Genomic DNA, 23,504 nt, shown 5'->3' on the forward strand with positions numbered 1-23,504 from the left:
CCCAGGTTAATGGAAAACAACCTAACCAACGCAGCCCAGGTTCATGGGAGCAACCTAACCAATGCAGCCCAGGTTAATGGAAACAACCTAACCAACGCAGCCCAGGTTAATGGAAACAACCTAACCAACGCAGCCCAGGTTCATGGGAGCAACCTAACCAACGCAGCCCAGGTTCATGGGAACAACCTAACCAACGCAGCTCAGGTTAATGGAAGCAACCTAACCAACGCAGCTCAGGTTAATGGAGAGCAACCTAACCAACGCAGCCCAGTCGCTTTAGTCAGACCCTAACCTCCAGCAGCCACAGCCAACAGAGCAACCCTCTCTGCCCTCTGCCCCTGCTGCTCTCCACACGGCTCACTCTGACTGCCCTGACCTCACAGGCCCTGCTAGCTCCTCAGTGAGGCTAACACAGGCAGAGGGAGGATTTTACAGAAAGCCATCGAGTGGGAAAAGCACTGCTGGACAAGCAGGCTTCTGGCCCACACTGCTACTCTAAGTGCTCCGAAGCACACCACACCAGAGTTCCACAGAGTAACCAGTCTTGCCCAATCAGCAGGCTACAGCACTAGGAACAGGAAGGCCACTCCCTGCTCTCCATGGCCAAGTTACCTTCACTACATTTTACAGAAATTTCAAGTAAAAAAGTCTTGTAAAGTCACGTGGTTGATGGTGCCACCGACACAGGAGGGTTTGACATTGTCAGTCTCATCTAAGGTTCTGAGACGGTCCCATGGGGTCATGGATTCCCAAGGGATGGTATGCAGAGAAGTCTACAGGAACATGGCAGGAGGCAGCTGTCTCCTAGTTCCAAGGCTTGTGAGCCTGACACGAATATTCTGGAAGGGAATCCCATGCCTTCCACACCCTGGGTTCTAGGACAGGAAATGCCATGCTCCACAGTGCTGCTCCTCAGGTCTCAAGCTAGGTAGGTGCACAGGCTAGGTAGGGACTCACCCTGTGATTTCCCAGCACATAGAAGATGTGACCCAGCAGCACGAGGGAGCAGGCTGTGAGGCGGTTAAGGTCCTCTGCATTTGACATCTTCAGAGTCTCTCGAAGAAACCGCCTAGAAGAGGAGTCAGATGCTGACACCCTGCAGGTGTCAGTCATAGAGGAGCAGAGGTAGTCTGAGGAAGGAGAGGCTAGCATACATGCTGTTCTGATCCAAACTTACTTGGCTTCGTTGTAGCGGCCTTGGAAGAAGGAGAAGAGCCCTCGCACGTAGAAGGCTGCTGCTCGGAGGCAGTGTGAGCTGCAGGAAAGCAGAGTCACAGTTGGGTACAGGAAAAAAGTCTCCAAAAGGCAGTCCCTGCAGACTGTCTAAAGGGTGGGCTTATGTATGGAAGTCTAGGGCCCACAGGAGCATATACCACCCCGGAGCAATGGGGGAGTGGAATGTCTATGTTGGACACAGGCGGCTCACCTGACCGGGAAGCTGTGGTCTGGGTTTATCCTCTCAAGCAAACTGTACAGCTGGTGGAGAAACATCAGTCAGAACTCCACCTAGAGGAGGCCAGGCCCTGAACATACTACAGGGGATAGGGCTTCTTCCACTCCATGAAAGACTATCACAAACATGCGGCATGCCTGCCCTGAACAGCCTTGAGATGGAGTGTTCATCTGAGGGAAGCATGTAGGAGACAGGGGCAGAATGGTGACACTGGGACACGCAGTATCCTTGGGACCCAATAGTCCCTGTCAGCCAGGGTGGCAGAGGTTGGGCTTCTTGCTTCTCCCAGCCCAGACCTGGAAAGTTGGCCATAGTTTGTGTAGACAAGAGATGATGGTGGCCAGGGGCTAGAACGAAGGCTGTAGAGGTCAGAGAATATGGGCCACTCTGGAGGGACTCCAGGGTGGGACATCCTAGGATCGGAGAAGAATCTAAGGCTCTGCCTAGGAAGCCTAGATAAAGGCACTTGGTTTATGAGGACAGCCCTTTGAGAATGACCAAGCTACCCATCTGGTTTGGGGCTGAGGTGTGGCTCTGTGGCAGAATGCTTGGCAGCAAGCAAGAGCCCCAGGTTGAATGCAAACTCCAAAATTTTTTTGTCCCTTTGTTTTGCTTTTTTGAGATAGAATATCTGTGTAGCCCTCACCATTCTGGAATTTGCTCTATGGACCAGGCTGGCCTTGAACCCAGAGACCCACCTGCCTCTGCCTCCTGAGTGGCTGGATTAAAGGCATGCACTGTGACTTTTTGTTTAAGTACAATGTGGGGTCAATAAAGATTGAGTGGCTTAGGATGGGACAGAGGCCACATGCCACATGGCTGCAGGAGTGCCATCCCAGTTCTGACCCTCACAGAACACTAAACATCTGGGCTTTGCTAAGGCCCGTGGATGCCTAGGACACCCTTAGCCCCCACACAAGAGATGGAGAAGGATACCGAACATGAAGCATGTCACCTACTACCTCTTGGTGTCTATTTCCTTCCCGTATATACACACTCGCAAGGTTGGTCACGATGAAGGCCCACAACTCCTGGTGGTTGGTGAGCTGGAATGAAAGATGGGGCATTTAGGAGGCTAGCCTGGCCACTGTCACACCCTGTTGGGGCCTGACTTGACACAGAGCTCCACAATGGCTCCTTTCAGACTCAATCAGCTCACTCCAAATCCAAGCACAAAGTGGAATTAGCTCCTCCTCCACTGGCAGTGGGAGGGTGGAGCTAGCTATTATGATCCTGTCAATGACCAACAGTGGATAATGACAGGACTTGGTTTCTACACAGTCCAGGTTGGCTTGAAGTTCTCTATTCTTCTGGCTCAGGGTCCTAACAGCTGGGATGACAGGCCTGGAACCGCCCTGGCTTGCTTTTGCTTTGTAGTCTAACAGTCTGCAGGGAGACATGCTGGGCATGGCATCTCCACTGAACCACGGATTAAGGAAAGTGATGATCAAGAGAATGAGCAAACCTCCAGGTGTGGTGGTGGAGGCTGGTCATTCCAGTACTTGGGAAGGAAGCTGAGGCAAGGTACAAAACAAAACAAAACAGAAAAGCAAAACAACCCCCCCCCCTTTTTTTTTTTNTGTTTTTTTCGAGACAGGGTTTCTCTGTGTAACTCTGGCTGTCCTGGAATTCACTTTGTAGACCAGGCTGGCCTCGAACTCAGAAATCCGCTTGCCTCTGCCTCCCGAGTGCTGGGATTAAAGGCGTGCGCCACCACGCCTGGCTTCCCCCTTTTTTTTCAAGACAGTGTTTGTCAGGCTGGAGAGATGGCTCAGCAGTTAAGAGCACTGACTGCTCTTCCAGAAGTCCTGAGTTCAATTCCCAGCAACCACATGGTGGCTCACAACCATCTGATGCCCTCTTCTGGTGTGTCTGAAGAAAGCTATAGCATATTCATATACATAAAATAAATAAATAAATCTTAAAGAAAAAAAAAAAAAGACAGTTTTTGTTTCTGAACTCCGTATGTAGAGCAGGCTAGCTTCAAACTTACAGAGGTCCACAGGTCACTCCCTCCCAAGAGCTGGGATTTGTTATACCACCACACCTGGCCAGGCGAGATCAGAATTCAAGGCAAGTTGCCTGCCTGTGCAACTGAGATATACTATCATGAAAACCATAGGAAGGGGCTGCAGTTCGGCAACACAGCACTTGCCTGGCGTGTGTGAAGGTTTGGATTCAATCTCCTTAGAAAAGCCCAGATGTTTGGAAGAAGGAAAGGATGTGAGAGTCTAAGCAGCCTGAGCCCTCTGACTCCAATTTCCTACAGTTGTGGTCCTAGCACACAAAAGCCCAACCTGAACTGCATCAGCATTGGGGCGTTGGCTGTGAACACGAGAGGAGTCTGAGTTTGAGGACAAGGCTGGCGTTTGTTTTAGCTCCTCTCCTTCCATGTATTTATTGTCCAGGAAGACCCCCCTCAGCACGTGACCTGAGCATTGTGCTGCTGAGCTAAAGCCACATACAGAAGGTAAGACAAGCTCTAAGAACTTGAGGTTCCTGGCACATTGCAGAAGGGCTCTGGCATTTTGGCAGGAGTGCCTGGGGTCTAGGGAGACAAGGGTGGAGCCAAAGGAGTGGGCAGCCAGTTGACTCTTCACATAGCATCCACAGACATGTAGCAACCAAAGAGGGGAACTCCTATTCCACAGTCAGAGGGATGCTCCAGCCACCTTGCTCACAGAACAGAACATGCTCTATAAAATCTCTACTGGGGGCTCCCTGGGGGATAAGGTCAATAGCCTCCCTTTCCTGCAAGGACGCGGAGGCCAAGGACATCCTTCCCTAGTCCTGGGTCAGGTGAGCAGAGTGGCAGTTGAGTTGTCCCTAGAAGCATTTGTGCCACTCTGGGAGAAATGGACCAGCTTCTTAGGGACTAGTAGGACAGTTGTTTAAGTGTGGGTGCCTTGTTGGGGACCCAGCCTGAGGTAAAACCTGTCCTCTGTCCCTGAGTACCTACCACAAGACTTAGGATAAGGGCACATCCCAGTCATTGTACATCCACATAATATGACTCTACCAAACCCCAGAGCCCAGCATGACTCCAAGAGCACCACAAACTGACCTAGTCTGAGAATGTCCTAGAACTTACCAGGTGTCAAAATGGCTACCCAGTGTCCCTGTACCCCTGATACATATGTCCTTTCTCATATCTTTCCAGGGTAGCCAAGAACTCTTCACCCTAGCCACTTCCCACCCCAAAAGGAACTGTGTCACTGTTGTGGCCACTGTCAGGCTAACTATAGTAGATGTGGGCTCAAAGTTTACAGCTCTTGCAGCAGACCTAAGCTGGTCTCCATGCTATTTTTGTGTGGCAGCCAACCTTACACCATATTGTTACTCAGGACGCCAGCCTTACCCGAAGGGCTGTGGTAAACTGGGCTTCAGCATTGTCCATGCAGTTCACGGAGACACAATACAGGCCCTGAAAGGACAGGCATACATGTAGGGCTCAGGTCAGAACCAAGGCAGCTGACATAGTGACCATAGGCGAGCATAATTTGTACTGGACCCTAGGAGGAGCTTCAGGCTATTATAAAGGACCCCCCTCCACAACAGAACAAAGCTCATGCAGGACGCTGCCTGGGTAGTACCCCAGTGTCATTTACTGGGACGCCCAGATCCTTTCAGGGTGGATCACATCCTTTGCTAGGTATGCGCTGGATTTTGGCAAGAGTGGGGTCCAGTGCCTGGGGCATACTCACCAGCAGTGTGTGCAACTGGGCAGCATGGTTGGAGAAGAGCCTAGGGGACTGCTGGCACAGCTGGCAGACCTGGGAGATCTGAGGAGGGAACCAAGGTGCCTGTTCTGGGACCTGGCACTGGGGTGCAGCCCCAAGGCTGGAAGACATGCTCCCATCTACTTGCCAAACTGGGGTCAAGGTCCTGGCAGGAGGAGCCACCACACGGAAGAGGATGACCCTGATCTCCTTTCTCCTTGCACATGCTGACCTTCGCCCAGTTTCAGGTTACAAAATGCCTCCCAATGTTCTCAGGAAGGTGTGCATTTTGGTGACATGGGTCCAAGTCATAGCCCAATGTTCCCCGAGCATACAAGTTTTAAGGAACCAGACTATTGGCTTTACACTGGATTCTACAACCCAAGCTAGAAGTCACTATACCCTCCCCTCTTGACACCTGTGTCCACACCCAGACCAGCTCCTACATCCCGCTGTATGTGCTTCCTACCTCCTGTAGTGCAGTGGCCTTGTGGCCTGTGACAAGCCGGCACATGATGATGTGCTCCAGCAGGATCACTTGGAAGGATGACAGGATAGGGCTGCAGTCCAGCACTGGGGACAGGAGGCAGGGGTGAACATGCAAGCATGGTACCACCTGGTCCTGCCCACATCATCCCTGCTGTAGCCTCTCCTCATCCAGATAAGGACATAAACTCAAGCCAATGCCATTGTGAAGCATCCCAAAGCTAAGTCCCCAGTGGATAGGACTCAGGTAAAGCAGGAGCTTAGCAAGCACAGGTCAGGTCCTGGCTTGAATGCCAAGCACCAAAAGCCACAGGAAACTCTGGGCTGAGCACTGCATTACATACAGGTCATATCTGCAGAGGCTGCCTGCCACTCCTGCTAAGAGCTCAAGAACCTGCTGGGTGGGTTCTCCAAGATGTCTTCAACTGTGTATGCCTGAGTGGGACAGAGCCCAAGCCATGGGGAGCTCAGGCACTTCCTGGCAACCCTTCATAGATCTCTTGGGTGAGGAAAAAGTTGTTGCCAACACAGCTTGAGGAAAAGAAAAGCACAGCTCCACAGGCTCAAAGAGAAGGCTAAGGCCGCATGCACTCAGGATGCATGCAATAGTCAGTGTATGGCTAGAACCCTAGAATCTGGAGGATTCGTACACAGTAGGTAGGTGAGGGCTAAGTTCTGACCCTGGCCTCCCTGAACATGGCAATGCCCTAATGTCAAGGAAACTTGGGACTGCTGGGGTCCCCGCCCATGTAGCACTTACTCTTAAGCTTCTCCAACTGCATGAGCGCCTTGTCTGTGTACTTCTGTGCCTTCTCCAGGTAACCAGCCTGCATCGAATGCATCACTGTGACCTGCAAGGAGACAGGTGGTGGTCACAAGGCTCTCTCCCCGCCCCGGCCCAGGGTGGCAGGACTCACCAGGTAGACAAGCACACACATGTGCTCCTTGGGCAGCCAGTGGAAGAGGTCAGCAGGGTTGCTGGGCAGGATTTCATCATCATGTAGTGTGGAGATGGTCTGGATGCATTGCTGCAGCTGTTTCAGGCACGGCTTGACACTCTTCACCTGTGATATGCATGCTTCAACATCACACCCCGAGGCCTGGCAACCTTGCCCAGCTCCTGGATGGGGACTCTCTCTCCTACTGCAGGAGCTCTTCTCCTCAGGGCTCGGCCTCCCAGAAGCCAGGCTTCGCAGAGGCAGGAAGTAGGTACCTCCCACAAACAGAAACCCTATTAGCACTGTGGCTTCTGCCAACCCTCCTGACACCCCAAGCCTCTCAGGGATAGTATGGCTCTCAGCATTCAGAGACAGCTAAAAGCCACCATGTTTTTACATGCTGAATGAGGAGCTGGGCCCAAAGAGAAGACAAGGAAGGCCCTTACTAACAACAGGCTCACCGACCATTTCTTGGGTCCCCACAACACTGTCCTAGTACCTCACAGGGACGTACATCATAGGAACAGGAAAAGGCAAAGGCAGGCCAGGTAGCTCCCATTACTCATAGGCTAAGGCCATCACATAAACACATGCGTCAGGACTTCAACACAGCCACACAGCCATACCAGGGTCCCTGCCTACCCTCACAAAGCTGTTGTAAGCTGGGAAAGGGAAGTGTGTAGCATGTTACCCTGTTTTGTCTTCATGGCTTCCACGAGCTTCCTTCAGAGGCCTCCAACCATGTGTGCACTCAATGAATGTGAGGCCATAAATTCTTCCTCAAATGAGGATAGGCCCACCAGGACAAAACTGCTCTGTGGGCACCTCTATACTTGGGGCTATGTCATATAATATGAGGGAGCTGCCAACTGTGCTAGAGCAGGACCCCTGCATGTATGTTTGTGCACTCACAAACATGCAACAAGATCATATCATGAGTAAACCCTTCCCACAGACCCTGAGCGACAACATACCTGCCCAGCATCCAGGTAGTGGGTCACCTGCAGCACTAGGAAGAATACACGTAGTGACTCCTTCTGGATGGGGTTGCCCTGCCAGTTCTCCACAATCTGCCCACACAGTGTGAGCAGTGGGTGCACCTCTTGCAGTTTTCGTTCCATCAACAGCAGCTAGAGGGGTGCAAGAGGGGTGGTACATCACTGTTACCAATCCAACAGCTGAGGACCCCACCCCCACCCCAACCCCCAGAGAGCAAAGCTGGGTGCAATGAGGCCAGGTATGGCAGCACTTGCCTTTAATCCCAGCACTTGGGAGGCAGAGGCAGGTGGATCTCTGTGAGTTTGAGGCCAGCCTGGACTACATAAAGAGTTCCAGAACAGCCAGAACTACATTGAGAGACCTTACCTCAAACAAATCAAACAAAGCTGGAAACAACAAAGAAACTAGGGTACAGGTGGCTCCACAGAGGCTTTCTCAATAGCACATCTACCACCTGAAACCTCAGAGCCCCAAATGAAGCCCGTCAGGGCACAGCCCCGCTCGTGTGTAGAAAAGCCTGTGCAGGGGGCCTCACGCCCGCAAGGCGACTGCACACCCAGGCCTGACTTACCATCCCCTTGCTGAGCAGGAATAATGCCCTGGAAAAGACACAAGATAGCAGGTTTGTAAGGCACCAGGATCGATACGCTTGCTCCTCAGGGAAATGGGCTTTATTTACAGGACATTTTAGAGCACTGCATGTTGTTCTGATCTATGTTTCCATCTGGAGGGGGCAGATGCTTGAACTGATCTTAGGGTCTTACACATGCAAGACAGCACTCTGCACTGCACTATACTCCATCTTAACTTTGAACTTTAGCCTAGTCTATATGTGGAGTTCTAGGTCAGTCAGAGCTACATAATAGAGAGACCTTGTCTTTAAAAAAAAAAAAAAGCCGGGCGTGGTGGCGCATGCCTTTAATCCCAGCACTCGGGAGGCAGAGGCAGGCGGATTTCTGAGTTCGAGGCCAGCCTGGTCTACAAAGTGAGTTCCAGGACAGCCAGGGCTATACAGAGAAACCCTGTCTCGAAAAACCAAAAAAAAAAAAAAAAAAAAAAAAGACAATACACGTGTGTGCCTACATGCACAAGTGCACCACTGGCATCCAGGTATCACCAAGGAGGCCAGAGGGGAGCTTCAGATGTTGAGGAACTGGAGTTACTCCTGAGTTGCTGAGAAGTGAATCTGAGTCGTAATGTGTGAGAGAGAAGGGCGTGCTCTTAACCACTGACCCACCCTTTCAACCTTGAACTTGGGATCCTCCATCATCTACCAGGTGTGCCCACCACTTTCTGGCTTCAGTAGCTCCTGTTTTACATGATGCAGACACACTTTTGTGAGCATTACAAAAGAACAGAGCAGAAGATGGCACCCTCAAGTCACTTTAATGTTCCAACTCAGTAGAAGTGAGTCTGGCAGAGGATAGAGGAAGCAGGGACTGGCTTGGGCTGTCACCACCTCACGTCTCTCTCAGGGTTAAGGACATGAACTTATAAATGGGCAGACAGTGCCCTCCCTTCTCTGTCAGCAGGGTTTCTGTGGCCTTGCTCAAACCCCACTCCATGGACTTTCCCAAGCAGATCTATGTACACGCTGAAACCGAGGACAGAAGCTCTCACTGCCGGGGAGGGTGGTCTCTCATACCAATGCCAGCCCACTGCACGCAGGCAGAGAGACAGTGACTCACACTTAGTTGTTGAGGAGGCACCTGTGCAATAAAGCCTGTGGTTGGACAAACCCTACCAATGACTTCTATTGCAAGAGATCTGGAAGTATGTGGAAGTACAAACCTGTCACCCCAGCTCTTAGCAGGCTGAGGCAAGAGGATTAAAGCAGGTAGCCGGGACCATTATGGCTATAGTAGTGACAGTCTGTCTAAAAATAAATACCAGAGAGAGAAACTGCCAGTACCAGCTATACCAATGAGACACTGCCCTAGCCTTCCCAGCTAGAGTTCACATGACATGAACTGATGGTCACTGGCTAGGATTGACTCTGTATGGGTCATGACACCAGAGGCCACCATCACACACTAAGGTGCCATGTTTAGGATCAGTAGCAGGACAGCCAAGCTCTTTACAAGTTAGAGAGCAGGAGGAAAGGGGTGGGCAAAGCCTACCTTGTATATTCAGATCCCACCACTCGGGCATACTCAGCCCCCACACCCAGGAGGTCACAGGCGGATACCAGGTCCTTCTCCAGTGTGTGCAGTTGCTGAAGTAGAGAAAAAGCAATGACCCTGGCTGCCAATGTCAGTCCTTAGAACTTGCCTCAGTGTGTCTACATCTCCTATATCAGCACAATTATTGCAGTGATGGTTTGGAGTTCAAGCACCAAGGCAGCCAACAGCACTAAGTGCTCTGGGCATAAACTAAGTCATGCCTTGTACTCTGTCACTTTTGTATGCAGAGCCAGCAGTCTGAGCTCCGAGGCAGACCCAGTGCACACTAGGTAAGCTACTAGAAAGGGCTCCCACAGAGCAGTAGTCTAGGATGCTTCAAACCCAGAAACCTGGAAAACGGAAAGAGCCCACATCTGATTTTGGTCCTCAGAAGGGACCCTTACACACAGCATCATCAGCTCTGAAAGCAGGGGAGGGCAGGGAGCTGTCCAATCCACTTCCTCAGCTGCACATGGGAGGCAGCGAGGAGACAACATGAACACAAGAGCATTAGGGAGGGGCCTGAGGGAAAGGGTGTGTGAGGGAGACAGAGGACATGACAGATGGCCAGGTCAAGGGCAGGTAAACGTCAGCCAAAAGTCATTCAGGTGCCCCCAAGAAAGAGGTGCAGATAGGATGTAGGAAAGAAGAGGTGACTGACAGAGTGGTATGACCGTCCCTCTATGGTAGCCCAGAGGCCCCAAGAAGAACCTGGTACTTGAGTTCATGTCCCAAAGTTTCGCTCACTCCTGTACTCACAGCGAGCTGGAAGAGCAGACGACAGTGCCAGTATGGTGTCTGCTGTGAGATCTGGATGGCTTTCCGCAGCAGCGGCTTTGCTGCATCCACAGAGTTCTGAAAGGAAATGGTTTCAAGTTGGAGGAGGAGGAGGAGGAGGAGAAGGAGAAGGAGGGAAAGCTGGCAATCAAACTGAACCCCTGATGCAGCAGTCACAGTGCCTTGCCAGAGGGCCAAGCCCCATCTTGGTCACTTTCCAGGGTGAGATGGGGAATGCTATTACAGTGTATTTGCTTCTCCGGAAGTTTACATGGCTTCTGAAATTTCTTCTTGCCTGATGTGGTGGCACACCTGACTTACCAATGTTTGGTTGTCTGAGGCAGGCCAGCCTGTGAATTTAAGGCCAGTCTAAGCTACAGGGTGGCACTCTTTTTTCTTCCCCGAGACAGGGTTTCTCTGTGTAGCCTTGGCGGTCCTGGAACTCACTTTGTAGACCAGGCTGGCCTTGAACTCAGAAATCCGCCTGCCTCTGCCTCCCAAGTGTTGGGATTAAAGGCATGTGTCACCACCGCCTGGCTGGGGTGGCATTCTTAAAAAGACAAAAAATAAAATATAATATATATATATATATATATTAGTTTTTTAATGTAGAAGAATAAAAAACCAGGTACAGTGATGCATGCCTTTTATTCAGCTGTCAAGAAGCAGAGTGGATCTCTAAGAGTTTGAGGCCAGCCTGGTGTACAGCGTCCCAGGACTGCCAGGGCTACCTAGAAAGAGCCTGTCTCTCATAAGAAAGTCTACAATATACACTACACTAGCCCCTCCTTCAGACAGATATGACAGGCAACATTGCCTGGAGGCTCAGCACTGAGGGATGCCTCTGTGGGTAAGAGTACTTGCTGCTCTTAAGAGAAGACCTAGGTTTAGCTCCTAGCACCCACACGGCAGCTCACAACCTCTGTCACTCCAGTACCATGGAATCTCATGCCCTCTACTGAACTCTGTGGACAACTGGTAAGGATATAGTATATTTATATACATAAAACACTTATATCCGGGGCTGGAGAGATGGCTCAGCGGTTAAGAGCATTGACTGCTCTTCCAGAGCTCTTGAGTTCAATTCCCAGCAACCACATGGTGGCTCACAACCATCTCTAATGGGATCTGATGCCTTCTTCTGGTGTCTCTGAGTACAAAGTGTACTCGTCATATATATAAAAAATAAATAGATAAAATCTCAAAAAAAAAACCCCCACATATCTATAGAATAAAAATAAATAACACAAACTTAAAGGGTTGAAGTGCAGTTCAGTGCTGGAGAGTGTCTTACTTAGCACACATAAGTACCTGGCACTACCCTAGGACCATAAGAAAGACACAAGGAAAAGTTACACCTTAAAGAATATTGGACAATGGTGCTGAGTCACTTCTATTATGGGAGGGGACAAGGACAGGGACATGCAGAGCTCAGTAGCATTATCTGTCTAGCCCAAGTGAGGCCCTGGCTTCTATCCCCAGTCCTGAATGAATAAATACAGAAGTAAGGAAGTGTGAGCGAGCCATGTACTACATGCATCTCTGAGGGCTGAGCACAATGTGAACGACTACCCAGCTGGGCACCATGCTCTCCTGCTAGGCCCGGGAAACAGGGAGACCCCGCTTTCAGAACTAGCAACACGTCCTCACCTCTTGACAATACAGCTCTGACAACAGGCTTGCTGCCTCAAATTTAACATCTTCAAACTGTGGGATCTGGAGAAGTTCAGTTAAGTACAATGCCAAGACATTTCTTTAAAAAGGGTCACAACTCCAGGTAAATCCTCCCCTCCATGCTGCAGGGCAAGTAGAGGAGGCCAATTTGGGGGAAAGGGGCAGGATGAGGACCTTACTGCCCAGAGAGTGGTGGCTGGTTTCCAGGGCAGCTAGGGTACATAGTATGCCAGAGAAAGGGACGTTTCCAGCTTTTACCACGGGCTTTTCATTCAACAGAACATTCCCTCAAGAACACAGTACAGGACGTGGGGATATGGCTCAGTGGCAGAACACTTACTTAGCACGCCCCAGGTGCTGGGTTCCACCCCCAGCATGAGTACCCCTCAAATACAAGAAAAGGATACTTGTTGTGATATCAACCACTGAAAGAGAAAGAAAAAGGATTAATTAATTTGGGGGAGGGTCAAGAATAGTTTCTCTGTGCAGGCTGTCCTGGAACAAACTTTGTAGATCAGAATTGCCCCAAACTCACAGAAATCTGTCTACTTCTGTCTCCTGAATACTGGTGTTAAAGACATGAGCCACCACACCCATCTAGGATTAATTCTGAGGCAAGTGCTTGGTGCCTGGTTATACTGGGCTTACACTAGTACTGGCGTAGCATGCCCACTACCAAGGGCAGTGTGGGGAGAGAAAGCATTGTGTCCCCTGCAATTTGGTTCTGGGATGGAAGCTGCATGGCACTTGGGGATGCCTAATAAAGGGGGAACCTCTCTTCCTAACATCAGACAAGGAACTAGGACTCCCATCTACTCAAGGGAGGGGACCCCAGGGGATCTTGGCTATACTCTACATTTCAGCAGAGCTGATGGTGGTCTGGCAGAAAGACTGGGCATTCAGCAAAGCTTTGCCCGAGAAGCGGGTTACCTCAGAAGTGCCTGAGGAAGAAGAATATCAAAGAGACTTGAAGTGGGTAGAGCTAGCCTCAGAAGGGAACTGGTAGTGTGGTCACACAGCTGGCCAATTTGAGGGATGTACACTAAGAGATTCTGTCTCAAAACAAAACCTGGAGAACACAAACCTGGAGAGATGATTCAGTTGTTGTGTTTACTGTTCTGACAAAGGACCCATATTTGTTTCCCAGCATCCACCATGTTGGGGTAGCTCACAACCATTCATAACTCCAACTGCTCAACACTTTTATCCTCCCAACACCCGCATGCAAGTTGTACATACAAACACAAGCACACACATAATTGATGGATGGATGATTCAGAGGGTCAGCTTTGACTTAGGGAACCACTGTGTCTCAAGCTACGTGTTTCAAGAAAACTCCTGGGCTGGAGAGAAGGCTCGGTGGTTAAGAGCACTGACTGCTCTTCCAGAGGTCCTGAGTTCAATTCCCAGTAACCACACGGTGGCTCACAACCATCTGTAATGGGATCTGATGCCCTCTTCTGGTGTGTCTGAAGAGAGCAATGGTGTAGTCATATACATAAAACAAACAAATCTTTAAAAAAAAACCCAACAAACTCCATGGTAGCGTGCCATGCAGCATTCAGTTATTTGGATATTCAAGGATAACGCTGACCTGACAAGCAAGGATGAAACAAACAGTTCCCAAAGGACTGACCTCTCAGAGCAGCTCTGACAGGTGGAGAGGTTGCTGGGTCGCTGCCCACCCCACTGTGACAAAGGGCTACACAGGATGGGGACTTTCTTTTTTTTTTTTTTTTTAATTTATATACTGTGAATATATGTGAATCCACTGTTGCTGTCTTCAGACACACCAGAAGAGGACATCAAGCCCCATTACAGATGGCTGTGAGCCACCATGTGGTTGCTGGGAATTGAACTCAGGACCTCTGGAAGAGCAGTCAGTGCTCTTAACCACTGAGCCATCTCTCCAGCCCCGGATGGGGGGCTCTTGATGCTGAGCTTTGAAGGCTACAGTAGGATTAACTCTTCTGTGTTTTGTGCAGGAGGTGCTCCAAACACAGAAGAGCTAGCAAGAAAAGAACCAAGACCTGGGAAATACCTGGAGCTGCAAGGCTGGTGGCTTAGTGCCACTCATAGCAGTGGTGGCTAGGAGTCCACCCATGGGTGTGGAGCCTGACCCAGTGGGGAAGAATCAAAATTCTGGCCAGATTGGTTTTTTATTTTTATTTTTTATTTTTTGGTTTTTCGAGACAGGGTTTCTCTGTATAGCTCCGTCTGTCCTAGAAATCACTCTGTAAACCAGGCAGATTGTTTTTTAAAAAAAAAAAATTTTTTTAAACACTTAATTATTTATTTGTGTATTTATTTACATGATTTATTTACACGTATGCTGATGCACTCAATAGGCATTGGTGTGAGGGTGGTGGTCAGAGGGCACCTATGGGAGTCAGTTCTTTCTACCACATTAGTCAGCCTGTCATGTTTGGCACCTTTACCGGCTTAACCATCTTGCCAGCCCTACAACATATTTTTAGGATTGGCTTAGGACAAGTATTTGTCATCCAGCATTTGAGAAGTGGAGACAGAAAATCAGAAGCCCAAGGCCAATCTTAGGTACATTAAAGACTTGGGATGTGACTCAGTTGGTAGCATGGCTGCTTAGTATGTATAAAGACCCTGGGTTTCATGCCCTGTACCTCACAAACTGGACATGCATGCCTGTAAAGCCAGTACTCAAGAGGAGCCAAAATTCAAGGTTATCCTCAGCTACATCGTGAAACTAGCCTAGATTGCACAAGATCTTCTCTTAATAGAAAGCTGTCTTAGAGCAGGGACTAGCACAGAGGGGGAAAGGCTCTAGTGTGACCAGAAACACCCAGGTTGCCTCTTGGACCAGCCAGAAAGTCAAAGGGAGTCACGATGAGAAGCAGGGTGCTGTTGGCCAGTCAAAGGCAGAAGGCAGGAGGAGCTCTCTAGTCAGCTCTGGAGACCTCCTCAGAGCATCAGTAGCTTCCCAGGACCACAGACTCACTGTGTTCTTTCAAACAGGCAGCTGCGGGATGAATCCGGAAATCACAGCCAGCTGCCGGGGAGTGGGGACCCACTGCTCCAATTTCTTTCATGTCTGGGCCATCTCCTTACAGAAAGGCCTCTGTCCTTCCCACAAGGCTTCCTTGTGGCTGTCACCTGCCTATTTAGTCATACCTTTCTTTCTGAGCCAAAGGTGTCTGCTGACAGACATCCTCTCCTGTGCCCTCCTCTCTGGACATTTATTGCCTTTCCAGAATCTTCCACCACCCTATGGACCTCCACAGTCTTCTCAGGACATCTCAATCCCTTCTTGGAACTCCATCTTCCTCTCATACCTCCTTCTGTCACCTTCTGTGTACAGTCATCCTCAGGCTCTGCTGAACTGACAGGGACACATTCTAAGAAATATGTTGCTAGTTGATTTCACAGTAATGCAAACACCAGCGTGTACTTTAACAAATTAAAGTCAGCCACATTACTACGTGACATAATCTCGCAGTAAGTTTGCCATTACCAACATGTCTTTATACAACCCATAACATCATACACAATGGAGGATGTTAGGTAAGGCCCATGTGTAGCCTCTGTCAAGGTTGTGTCTCCAGAGGCTGCTTCAGGGTGACACTCCACATGTACTTGGGAAACATTTGTCTCATGAGCAACAACTGCACCCACTCACGTACATTCCTAGAAGAAACTGGACTCAGAGCCATGCCTGGACAGCTTCATCTTAAGATGCCCTGGAGCTATTTCTTCCCCTTGAGGTAGGGTCTCTCTACATAGCCCAAGCTGGCCCTGAACTCCTGCCCCTCTTTCCTTCAACTGCAAAGTGTTGAGGTAACAGGTGATGAAATCCAGGACTTCTTGAATGCTAAGCAGGCATTCTACTTAGTGAATTACATCTTCATCCCATTTTTCCTTAAATTTCTTAAGACAGGATCTTAAGCAATATAGCTTGTCCTCAAAGTATAGAGCTGAGGATAGCCTCAAGCGCCTACTTCTTCTGCAGGCCCACAATACTTTGTCCAGCTACATTTATTTATTTTTATGTGCTAGTGTTTTGCTTGCATGTATGTCTGTGTACCAGGTAAATGTAGAGGCCAAAAGAGGGACTCAAATCCCCTGGAACTAGAATTATAGACAACACCACTGGATGCTGGGAATTGAGCTTGGGCCCTCTAGAAGAGCACCAAGTGTTCTCAGCTACATTTTAAATCCCATGGGCATGTGGGGAGTTTTGAGTAGTTTACCATTTGGACTACAGCAATGAAAACATATGTGAGACAAAACTTAGCAGGCTGGCAAGTTGGCTCACTGGTTAAGAGCACTGACTGCTCTTCCAGAGGTCCTGAGTTCAATTCCCAGCAACCACATGGTGGCCCACAACCATCTGTAATGAGATCTGATGCCCTCTTCTGGTGTGTCCAAAGACAGCAACAGTGTACTCACATACATTAAATAAATAAGTAAATAAATAAATCTTACCAAAACAAAACAAAACAAAAAAACAAAAACAAAACCAACCCAAAACCAACCCCAAACTTCGCAAACTGAACTCTAGAAGCAGCGATCATGGTATGACATTGACATCTCCATGAATCTAGGTCTAAACTTTTGCAAGGCTAGCAAGATGACTCAGCAAAGGCACATGTTACCAAATCTAAACACCAGACTTTGATAACTAAAACCAACATGGTGGAAAGAGGTAACCAGCTCTCCTAAGTTGTTCTCTGACCTCTATACACATGCTGTGCATTGCCCTACTTCTGGGGATATAGCTTAGCTGGTGGAGTGGTTGCCTAGCACAGTTCTGCATTCCATCCATGGCACCCACCCACAGCCCATGCATACACCTATAGCCTCAGCAACGAGAAGCTGCAAGAATTCCAAGGCCACACCTACGTAAGTCACTCTGAAGACAGCCTAACAAGAATAAAGAGTCCCTCAAAGAAACAAACAAAAGTGAAAATCACACAATGTATCCTAACTCAGCTGTTGTGCTGTGGAAGGCTCAAGAATTGTATCTTTTCCTCCTGATATTTTTGTTTATTTTGTTTTTTTAAAAAAGCAGTCAAAATAATTTTTTTTTTCAAGACAGGGTTTCTCTGCGCAGCCCTGGTTGTCCTGGAACTCACTCTGTAGACCAGGCTGGCCTCGAACTCAGAAATCTGCCTGCCTCTGCCTCCCGAGTGCTGGGATCAAAGGCGTGCGCCACCACGCCCGGCTCATAGTGGCTGTCAGCTCCCCAGAACCCAGTGGGACCGCCGTGAGGTCTCCTTTGGGATTTGTTGCTTTGTGAGGTGGGGTGCAGTGTCGGGTGCTACCTGTTTTTATGTTTACTCGGGCTTTTGTTGTTGTCACTGTTGCTGCCGTCTTTGCCTTTCCCCTTTGAGATAGGGACTTACTATACAGCAACGGCTGGCCTAGAGCTGATTTCAGAACCAGGCTTCGTCCAAGTCTCAGATCCACCTGCTTCTGTCCCTAGGATATTAAAAATGTGTCACCATCTATCTTTTGCTTTTTAAACAAACATATGTATGTATGTATATATGTATACACACACACACACATATGTATATGATCTTATTCAATCTGACAATCCTTGCTTTGTGTGAGTAGGTGTGTGTGCATATGCAGCGGAACGTGGAAGTCAAACATCAGGCGCTGTATATTTCCTTTATTCCCTTGAAGGGAGGAGGCAAGCTACCAGACAGCAAGGCTTAGTGCTCTACTTGTCTCTGCTCTTCAGCAGCCACCACACTGGGGCTCCCAATGGGGTCATGTGTAGGCACATGGCCATGTCAGATCCTTCCCATGGACATTGGGATCTGCACTTGGGCCCTCATCCCCCCCCCCCCCAACAGGGTTTCTCTGGGTAGCTCTGGCTGTCCTGGAACTCACTCTGTAGACCAGGCTGGGCCCTCATTCTTTAACAACAACAGTTCTCACCCAGTGAGCACTTGTTCCGCCTCGTGTTTATTTCATTTCTGAGGCAAGGTTGGCTTTGAACTAACAGTATTTTATTTTATTTTATTTTTGCCTCAGCCTTCAAAGTGCAGGGAATTATAGGTTGAGTCAGCACATTCTACTTTATAGGTTTCTTATTCAAGGAAAACAAAGTAATTAGAAAAAACAAACAAACAAACAAACAAACAAAACCCCCACCAACCCACTTTAGTGTCAATAGTTACTGATTGCAACAATCCAGAATGGAAATACAGGGAGCTTCCCTAACTTCCTGCTATAAGGCTAAGGTTCTAGAATAGCTTCCAGCTAACATCTAGTTGGCATCAGGAAGTCAAGAGAAGGGTAGGCACCATGGCTTAATGGGTAAAGGTGATTGCCACCAAGCCTGAGCACCTGAGAGAACAGATTCCCACAAGTTGTCTTCTGACCTGTATACATGCTCTTTCTATACACTCTCACACTAAACAAGAAGGAAGTCAGGTCTTTGCCTCAGGGGTTTGCTGAGGATGGTGCTTGACACAGGGCTGACACATTAGCACCAAGAGCACAACACTATACTGCAGGCAGGATGGAGTAGAGGAGGCAAGCAGGATGAGGCAGAATGAAAGGCCATGCTAACTTTAGTTCCTCAAGTCAAATATGAAGGAGAGAGAGTGAGAAAGAGAGAGAGAGAGAGAGAGAAGCACAGGTTATAGTTCATGGAGCTGCTTTGCATGGTGGCCACAGCCTGGGCATGGGTTTCTATTCCAGTTCTATCCAGCGTAGAGTGGGACATGGTCGAAATCAAGGAGAAAAAGAGACGCTGCAGCAGAGCCAAAGGCTTAGAGGGAGCCTATCAGGACACGGGAAACAAGTAAAGCAGACTCCCAGGTTAACCAGAGAATGAGCAGGGCCTGACTAGTGAAGATGAAGCCGCTTTCTAGGTCAAGTGAACAAAGCCACCGTCACAGAGCAGCTAAGACAGGTGCAGCTATCACCTGCAGTCCGTTATAAAGGCCTCAGAAGACCACTCAAACCCTAGAGACCAACCTGGCTAACTCCATCTTCATGACGAAACATAGGAACGGGGTCTCTATCTCAGAATACCTTTCAGAATATCTCTAAAGTTACCCTATCTTGTGGAAGGGTCTCTATACCATATGCTGTGCTGCTATGTGAGTCATATAGGGACTGTGACAAGATATCAGGTACCTATTTCAAACCTGTGAATTCAGCACTGCAGTACTGCACTTGAGACCTAAGATAACTGCCATCGGGATGTGCAACAGAGGTTAACAGGTGGAGCAAAGGAAGAGGGAAAAGAATGCATAATTTCAAACCTAAGAACCAGCCAGGTGTGGTGTTGCACACCTCTCACCCCAGCACTTTTTTTTAAAAAAAGATTTATTTTATTTATATGAGTACACTATAGTTATCTTCAGACACACTAGAAGAGGACATTGGATCCCATTACAGATGGTTGTGAGCCACCATGTGGTTGCTGGGAATTGAACTCAGGACCTCTGGAAGAGCACTCAGTGCTCTTAACCACTGAGCCATCTCTCCAGCCTGTTTGAGACAGGGTTTCTCTGGGTCAAAATTTACTGTCCTGGAACTCACTTTGTAGACCAGGCTGGCCTAGAACTCACAGAGATCCACCTGTCTCTGCCTCCTGAGTCCTGGGATCAAAGGCATACATCCTGGCTCACCCCAGCACTTTCTAAAAGAACCCAATTATGCTTTCAGGTTTGTTTTAAAGAAAAGGACAGGCAGAGGCAGGCGGATTTCTGAGTTCGAGACCAGTCTGGTCTACAAAGCGAGTTCCAGGACAGCCAGGGTTATATGAAAAACAAAACAAAACAAAACGCAAAAAGCACCGACTGCTCTTCCTGAAGTCCTGAGTTCAAATTCCAGAACCATCTATAATGAGATCTGATGCCCTCTTCTTCTGGTGTGTCTGAAGACGGGTACAGCGTACTTATATAAAATAAATAAATAAAACACCCCCCCCCCAACACACACAAACACACACAAAGGGTTTCTCTGTATAGTCCTGGCTGTCCTGGAACTCACTCTGTAGACCAAGCTGGCCTCGAACTCAGAAATTTGCCTGCCTCTGCCTCCCAAGTGCTGGGATTAAAGGCGTACGCCCCCACTGCCCAGCAATAAATCTTAAAAAAAAAAAAAAAAAAAAAAAAAAAGTACAAATGAAGGGGCTGATGATAGAGCTTTGCACAAGGTAGTGGCTTATGGACAAGGTCCTAGGGTCACTCCAAGGACAATAATGTCATTTTAAATAAAACTCAGGGGACATGAATGGAGGAGCAGCTGTGACTAACAGAGTTTTAAAGGTATTGAGCTGGGGTGTCTTATAGAGGGCACAATGTGGTTCTGTGGGAGATCTTTCAGGAGTCAGTTTTCTGTTACACCAAGGGAAAGCACTTCACAAGGGTAAGGGTTTTAATTACTGGTCTCAAAGCCAAGTGCTAAGAGAGCAACTGCAGGCATGATTGCATGGGGCTGTGTGGATGAAATACGAGGACACATTGGCACCCAAAGAAACAAAGGAGAAAGGAAGGTAGTGGAATTAACTGCCCTGAACAAGAAAGAAAGGAACATTTCAGAACCAGCCAGGCCCTGGCAGCCTCCGGCTTGCACCTACACTGAAGCCTGGCACTTGGCAGGGTCAACCTCACTCACTACTGCCCTGGATGCTCCAATCCACTGCTGGCCCCAGGCACGCCTTGTTATTGACCTGAAACCTTGAATGGGCTCACTAGCTCCTACCATTCAAATGTCATTCATACAAATAAGAGACTCCCTCATCCCTGTATCAACTCTATATCCCTTCCTCTGGTCCAGTGTCCATAGCTCTTATACTAATAGCCTTATTGACTGCTAGTCTCACTAAAGAAAAAGCTACCATGCGCAGGACTTTTCAGTCAGCTCATACCCAGACAGTCCACAACAGGCTTGACACTTGGTGGGAGGGGAACAAATAACTCCTTGATGAATGAATGAGACAACAACAGCAAAAAGCACTAACACAATAATGACACCTTGTACCAGTACAGAATCTGGTGATCATTAAACTGAGGGACTAGATAGAGCTGGGTAGTTAACAACACATATTACTCTGCACAGGACCCAAGTTCGGTTCCCAGCAACTCCCATCAGGCAGCTCACATACAACTCACTCTCAGCTCCAGGGCACTCACAACTTTGATTCAGTGGGCATAACATTTAAGAGCATATATCCACACATATAATTTAAAATAATTACATATATGTTTTTTAAACCCACAAATTTGATGAGCCACGGTTTTTGGCTTTTTTTTGAGGCAGGGTTTCTCTATGTAGCGCTGGCTGTCCTGGAACTCCTCTGTGGATCAGGATGGCTTCAAACTCAGAGAGCTGCCTACCCCTGCCACTGCCCAGCTCAGGTTTCACCTCTTTTTTAAATGTATGTGAGCACACTGTAAGCTGTCTCCAGACACACCAGAAGAGGGCATCAGATCCCATTACAGATGGTTCTGGGGACTGAACTCAGGACCTCTGAAAGAACAGTCAGTGCTCAGAACTGCTGAGCCATCTCTCCAGTCCCATCCCTGGTTGGTTCTGTTGAGAGAAGGTCTTCTATGTAGCCCTGGCTCTTTGGCAACACTCACAGAGACCCACCTGCCTGTCTCCTGAGTGCCAGGATTAACGGCATCTGCCAACCACACTCAGCTCGTCTTTTTGATTATAATTTTTAAAATTAACGGCATTTGCTGTGTATGATGTGTATGAGCGCAGGCAAACCTGGAGGTCAGAAGGCGATTGTTGAGAGTGCCCGCCCTCCAAACTCAAGCTACCAGGCTCACGCTGCGAAAGCCTTTACCCACGAAGTCATCTAAGCAGACCTGCTTTCTTTGAGATATTCTTCCTGTATAGCTGAGGCTAGCCTCTTGCCTCTACCTTGAGCATGTGCATCACAGGTATGTGCAACTATGCCTGTAATCCCAGTGCTTGGGTGGCCACGAAGGACGACTGCTGGGAACTGAGACCAATGCTTTGCTACATCTTAAGACCTCGATGCCCCCCAACACACACACACACACACACACAAAGCAAACCAAAAAAACCAAACCTCACGCAGTGTGTGGTCTTTGCTAAATCACTTCACCTAGCTAAGCCTATACGGTTTCACTCTTGAAATAAGGAAGTTAGTTGGTTCCGTGAGGATTAGAAGCTCTAACTCTGCACAGTCTGGGAACAAGAATTTTGATCCCCTCCTGAAGGCAATTTACTTAGACTGTCTGCAGGTCAGTACATCAAACATCTGAATAGTCAAGGAAACACAGATAGGAAAATGGCAAAAAGGGAGGCGGAGGCAGGAGAAGAAACAGGTCGTACTGAGAAGCCGAATGACAGCTACCTCTTCAAATTCTGTGCAGCGCCAAGACGTCACAAATCAAGTTGGGGCGGAGTGGGGACTCTTTCAAAGACGGACCAGGTCATGGTGGGAGAAGAAGCCACCAACAGTGCGCCTGACCGCCAGACCCCCGAGGTGACTCTAGAAGCTACTTTCTTCACTTCACGTCCTCACAAGGCAACAGGAACGGGGACCCAGACACCTGACTGTCAGCAGTCGGGGTCCAGCGACTCGGAATGGCACTTGCGGGTTTCGCGCGACCTCGCTTTCACACGGCGGGGAGCCCGCATCCCTTCCTCGGACCTGCAGTCACCTTAGGTAGGTGCTTCCAGGGTGACGCTCTGGGCCACGCTCCCGCGGCCACCCGACTAGAAGGGTCCCCGATGCCAGCACCAAGTGGCCGCCGAGGGACAACTTTCCCGGTCCCCGGGTGAGAGGGCGTGGCGGAGCCGCGTCTGTCACCCGCGGTGAGGGCGAGGCCTTCGGAAGTCCCCAGCCCGACGAGGCGGAGAGGATCGAGTCCCCGGTCCCCGCGGCCCGCCCGCCCGCCCGCCCGCCCGCCCGCACACTCACCGCCTTCTCCAGGTGGCTGCGCGCCTGCTCGCTGTTCTTCGTGTGGTGGTAAAGCACCGAGCCGAGCTGCAGGTGCGTCCGGGCCTCGATCCGCTGAGGCGGCTTGAAGGGGAACACGGCCTGCAGGCAATGAACGCACAAGCGGATCTTGGGCGGGCTGGATGTCCGGAAGTGCTCGGCGAAACCCAGGAGAGCCAGATACCACGACTCGGCGGCCTCGGCCTGTGCGGCCTGTGCGGCGGCCGCCTGAGCCGCGGCCGCCGCCTGCGCCGCAGCCGCCGCCTGTGCCGCCATCTTGGCCTGCACAACAACAAGCCGCCTCCACAGAGAGGCGGAAGCGCCTTGGGGGGCGGGGCCTGGCGACCAGCGATTCTCGCGAGAACTGCCCCG

The 23,504-nt window shown here is 49.4% G+C and overlaps 1 protein-coding gene across 3 annotated transcripts in view; it reads right to left on the reverse strand.

Moving 5' to 3' along the window:
* Mau2 (MAU2 sister chromatid cohesion factor) overlaps positions 1 to 23,451 on the reverse strand; it is a 26,804-nt gene extending 3,353 nt beyond the window's left edge. The window contains exons 1-16 of one of the 3 annotated variants that reach the window (XM_021218777.2): positions 23,115 to 23,451; positions 12,616 to 12,633; positions 12,185 to 12,250; positions 10,517 to 10,612; positions 9,716 to 9,810; positions 8,167 to 8,194; positions 7,571 to 7,726; positions 6,576 to 6,722; positions 6,419 to 6,509; positions 5,642 to 5,745; positions 5,158 to 5,235; positions 4,812 to 4,877; positions 2,416 to 2,499; positions 1,427 to 1,476; positions 1,178 to 1,255; positions 958 to 1,069 (exon numbers count right to left, since the gene is read on the reverse strand). In XM_021218777.2, the coding sequence (XP_021074436.1) occupies positions 958 to 1,069; positions 1,178 to 1,255; positions 1,427 to 1,476; positions 2,416 to 2,499; positions 4,812 to 4,877; positions 5,158 to 5,235; positions 5,642 to 5,745; positions 6,419 to 6,509; positions 6,576 to 6,722; positions 7,571 to 7,726; positions 8,167 to 8,194; positions 9,716 to 9,810; positions 10,517 to 10,612; positions 12,185 to 12,250; positions 12,616 to 12,633; positions 23,115 to 23,408 (1,563 nt within the window). In that variant the 5' untranslated portion in view covers positions 23,409 to 23,451. Of the gene's footprint in view, positions 1 to 957; positions 1,070 to 1,177; positions 1,256 to 1,426; positions 1,477 to 2,412; positions 2,500 to 4,811; positions 4,878 to 5,157; positions 5,236 to 5,641; positions 5,746 to 6,418; positions 6,510 to 6,575; positions 6,723 to 7,570; positions 7,727 to 8,166; positions 8,195 to 9,715; positions 9,811 to 10,516; positions 10,613 to 12,184; positions 12,251 to 12,615; positions 12,634 to 23,114 lie in introns of all 3 variants that reach the window. The other 2 variants (XM_021218776.2, XM_021218775.2) reach the window with 2 other exon arrangements.
* Positions 23,452 to 23,504: the final 53 nt, after the last annotated feature.

This window comes from Mus pahari, chromosome 19, assembly GCF_900095145.1.
Source record: "Mus pahari chromosome 19, PAHARI_EIJ_v1.1, whole genome shotgun sequence".
Lineage (NCBI taxonomy): Eukaryota > Metazoa > Chordata > Mammalia > Rodentia > Muridae > Mus > Mus pahari.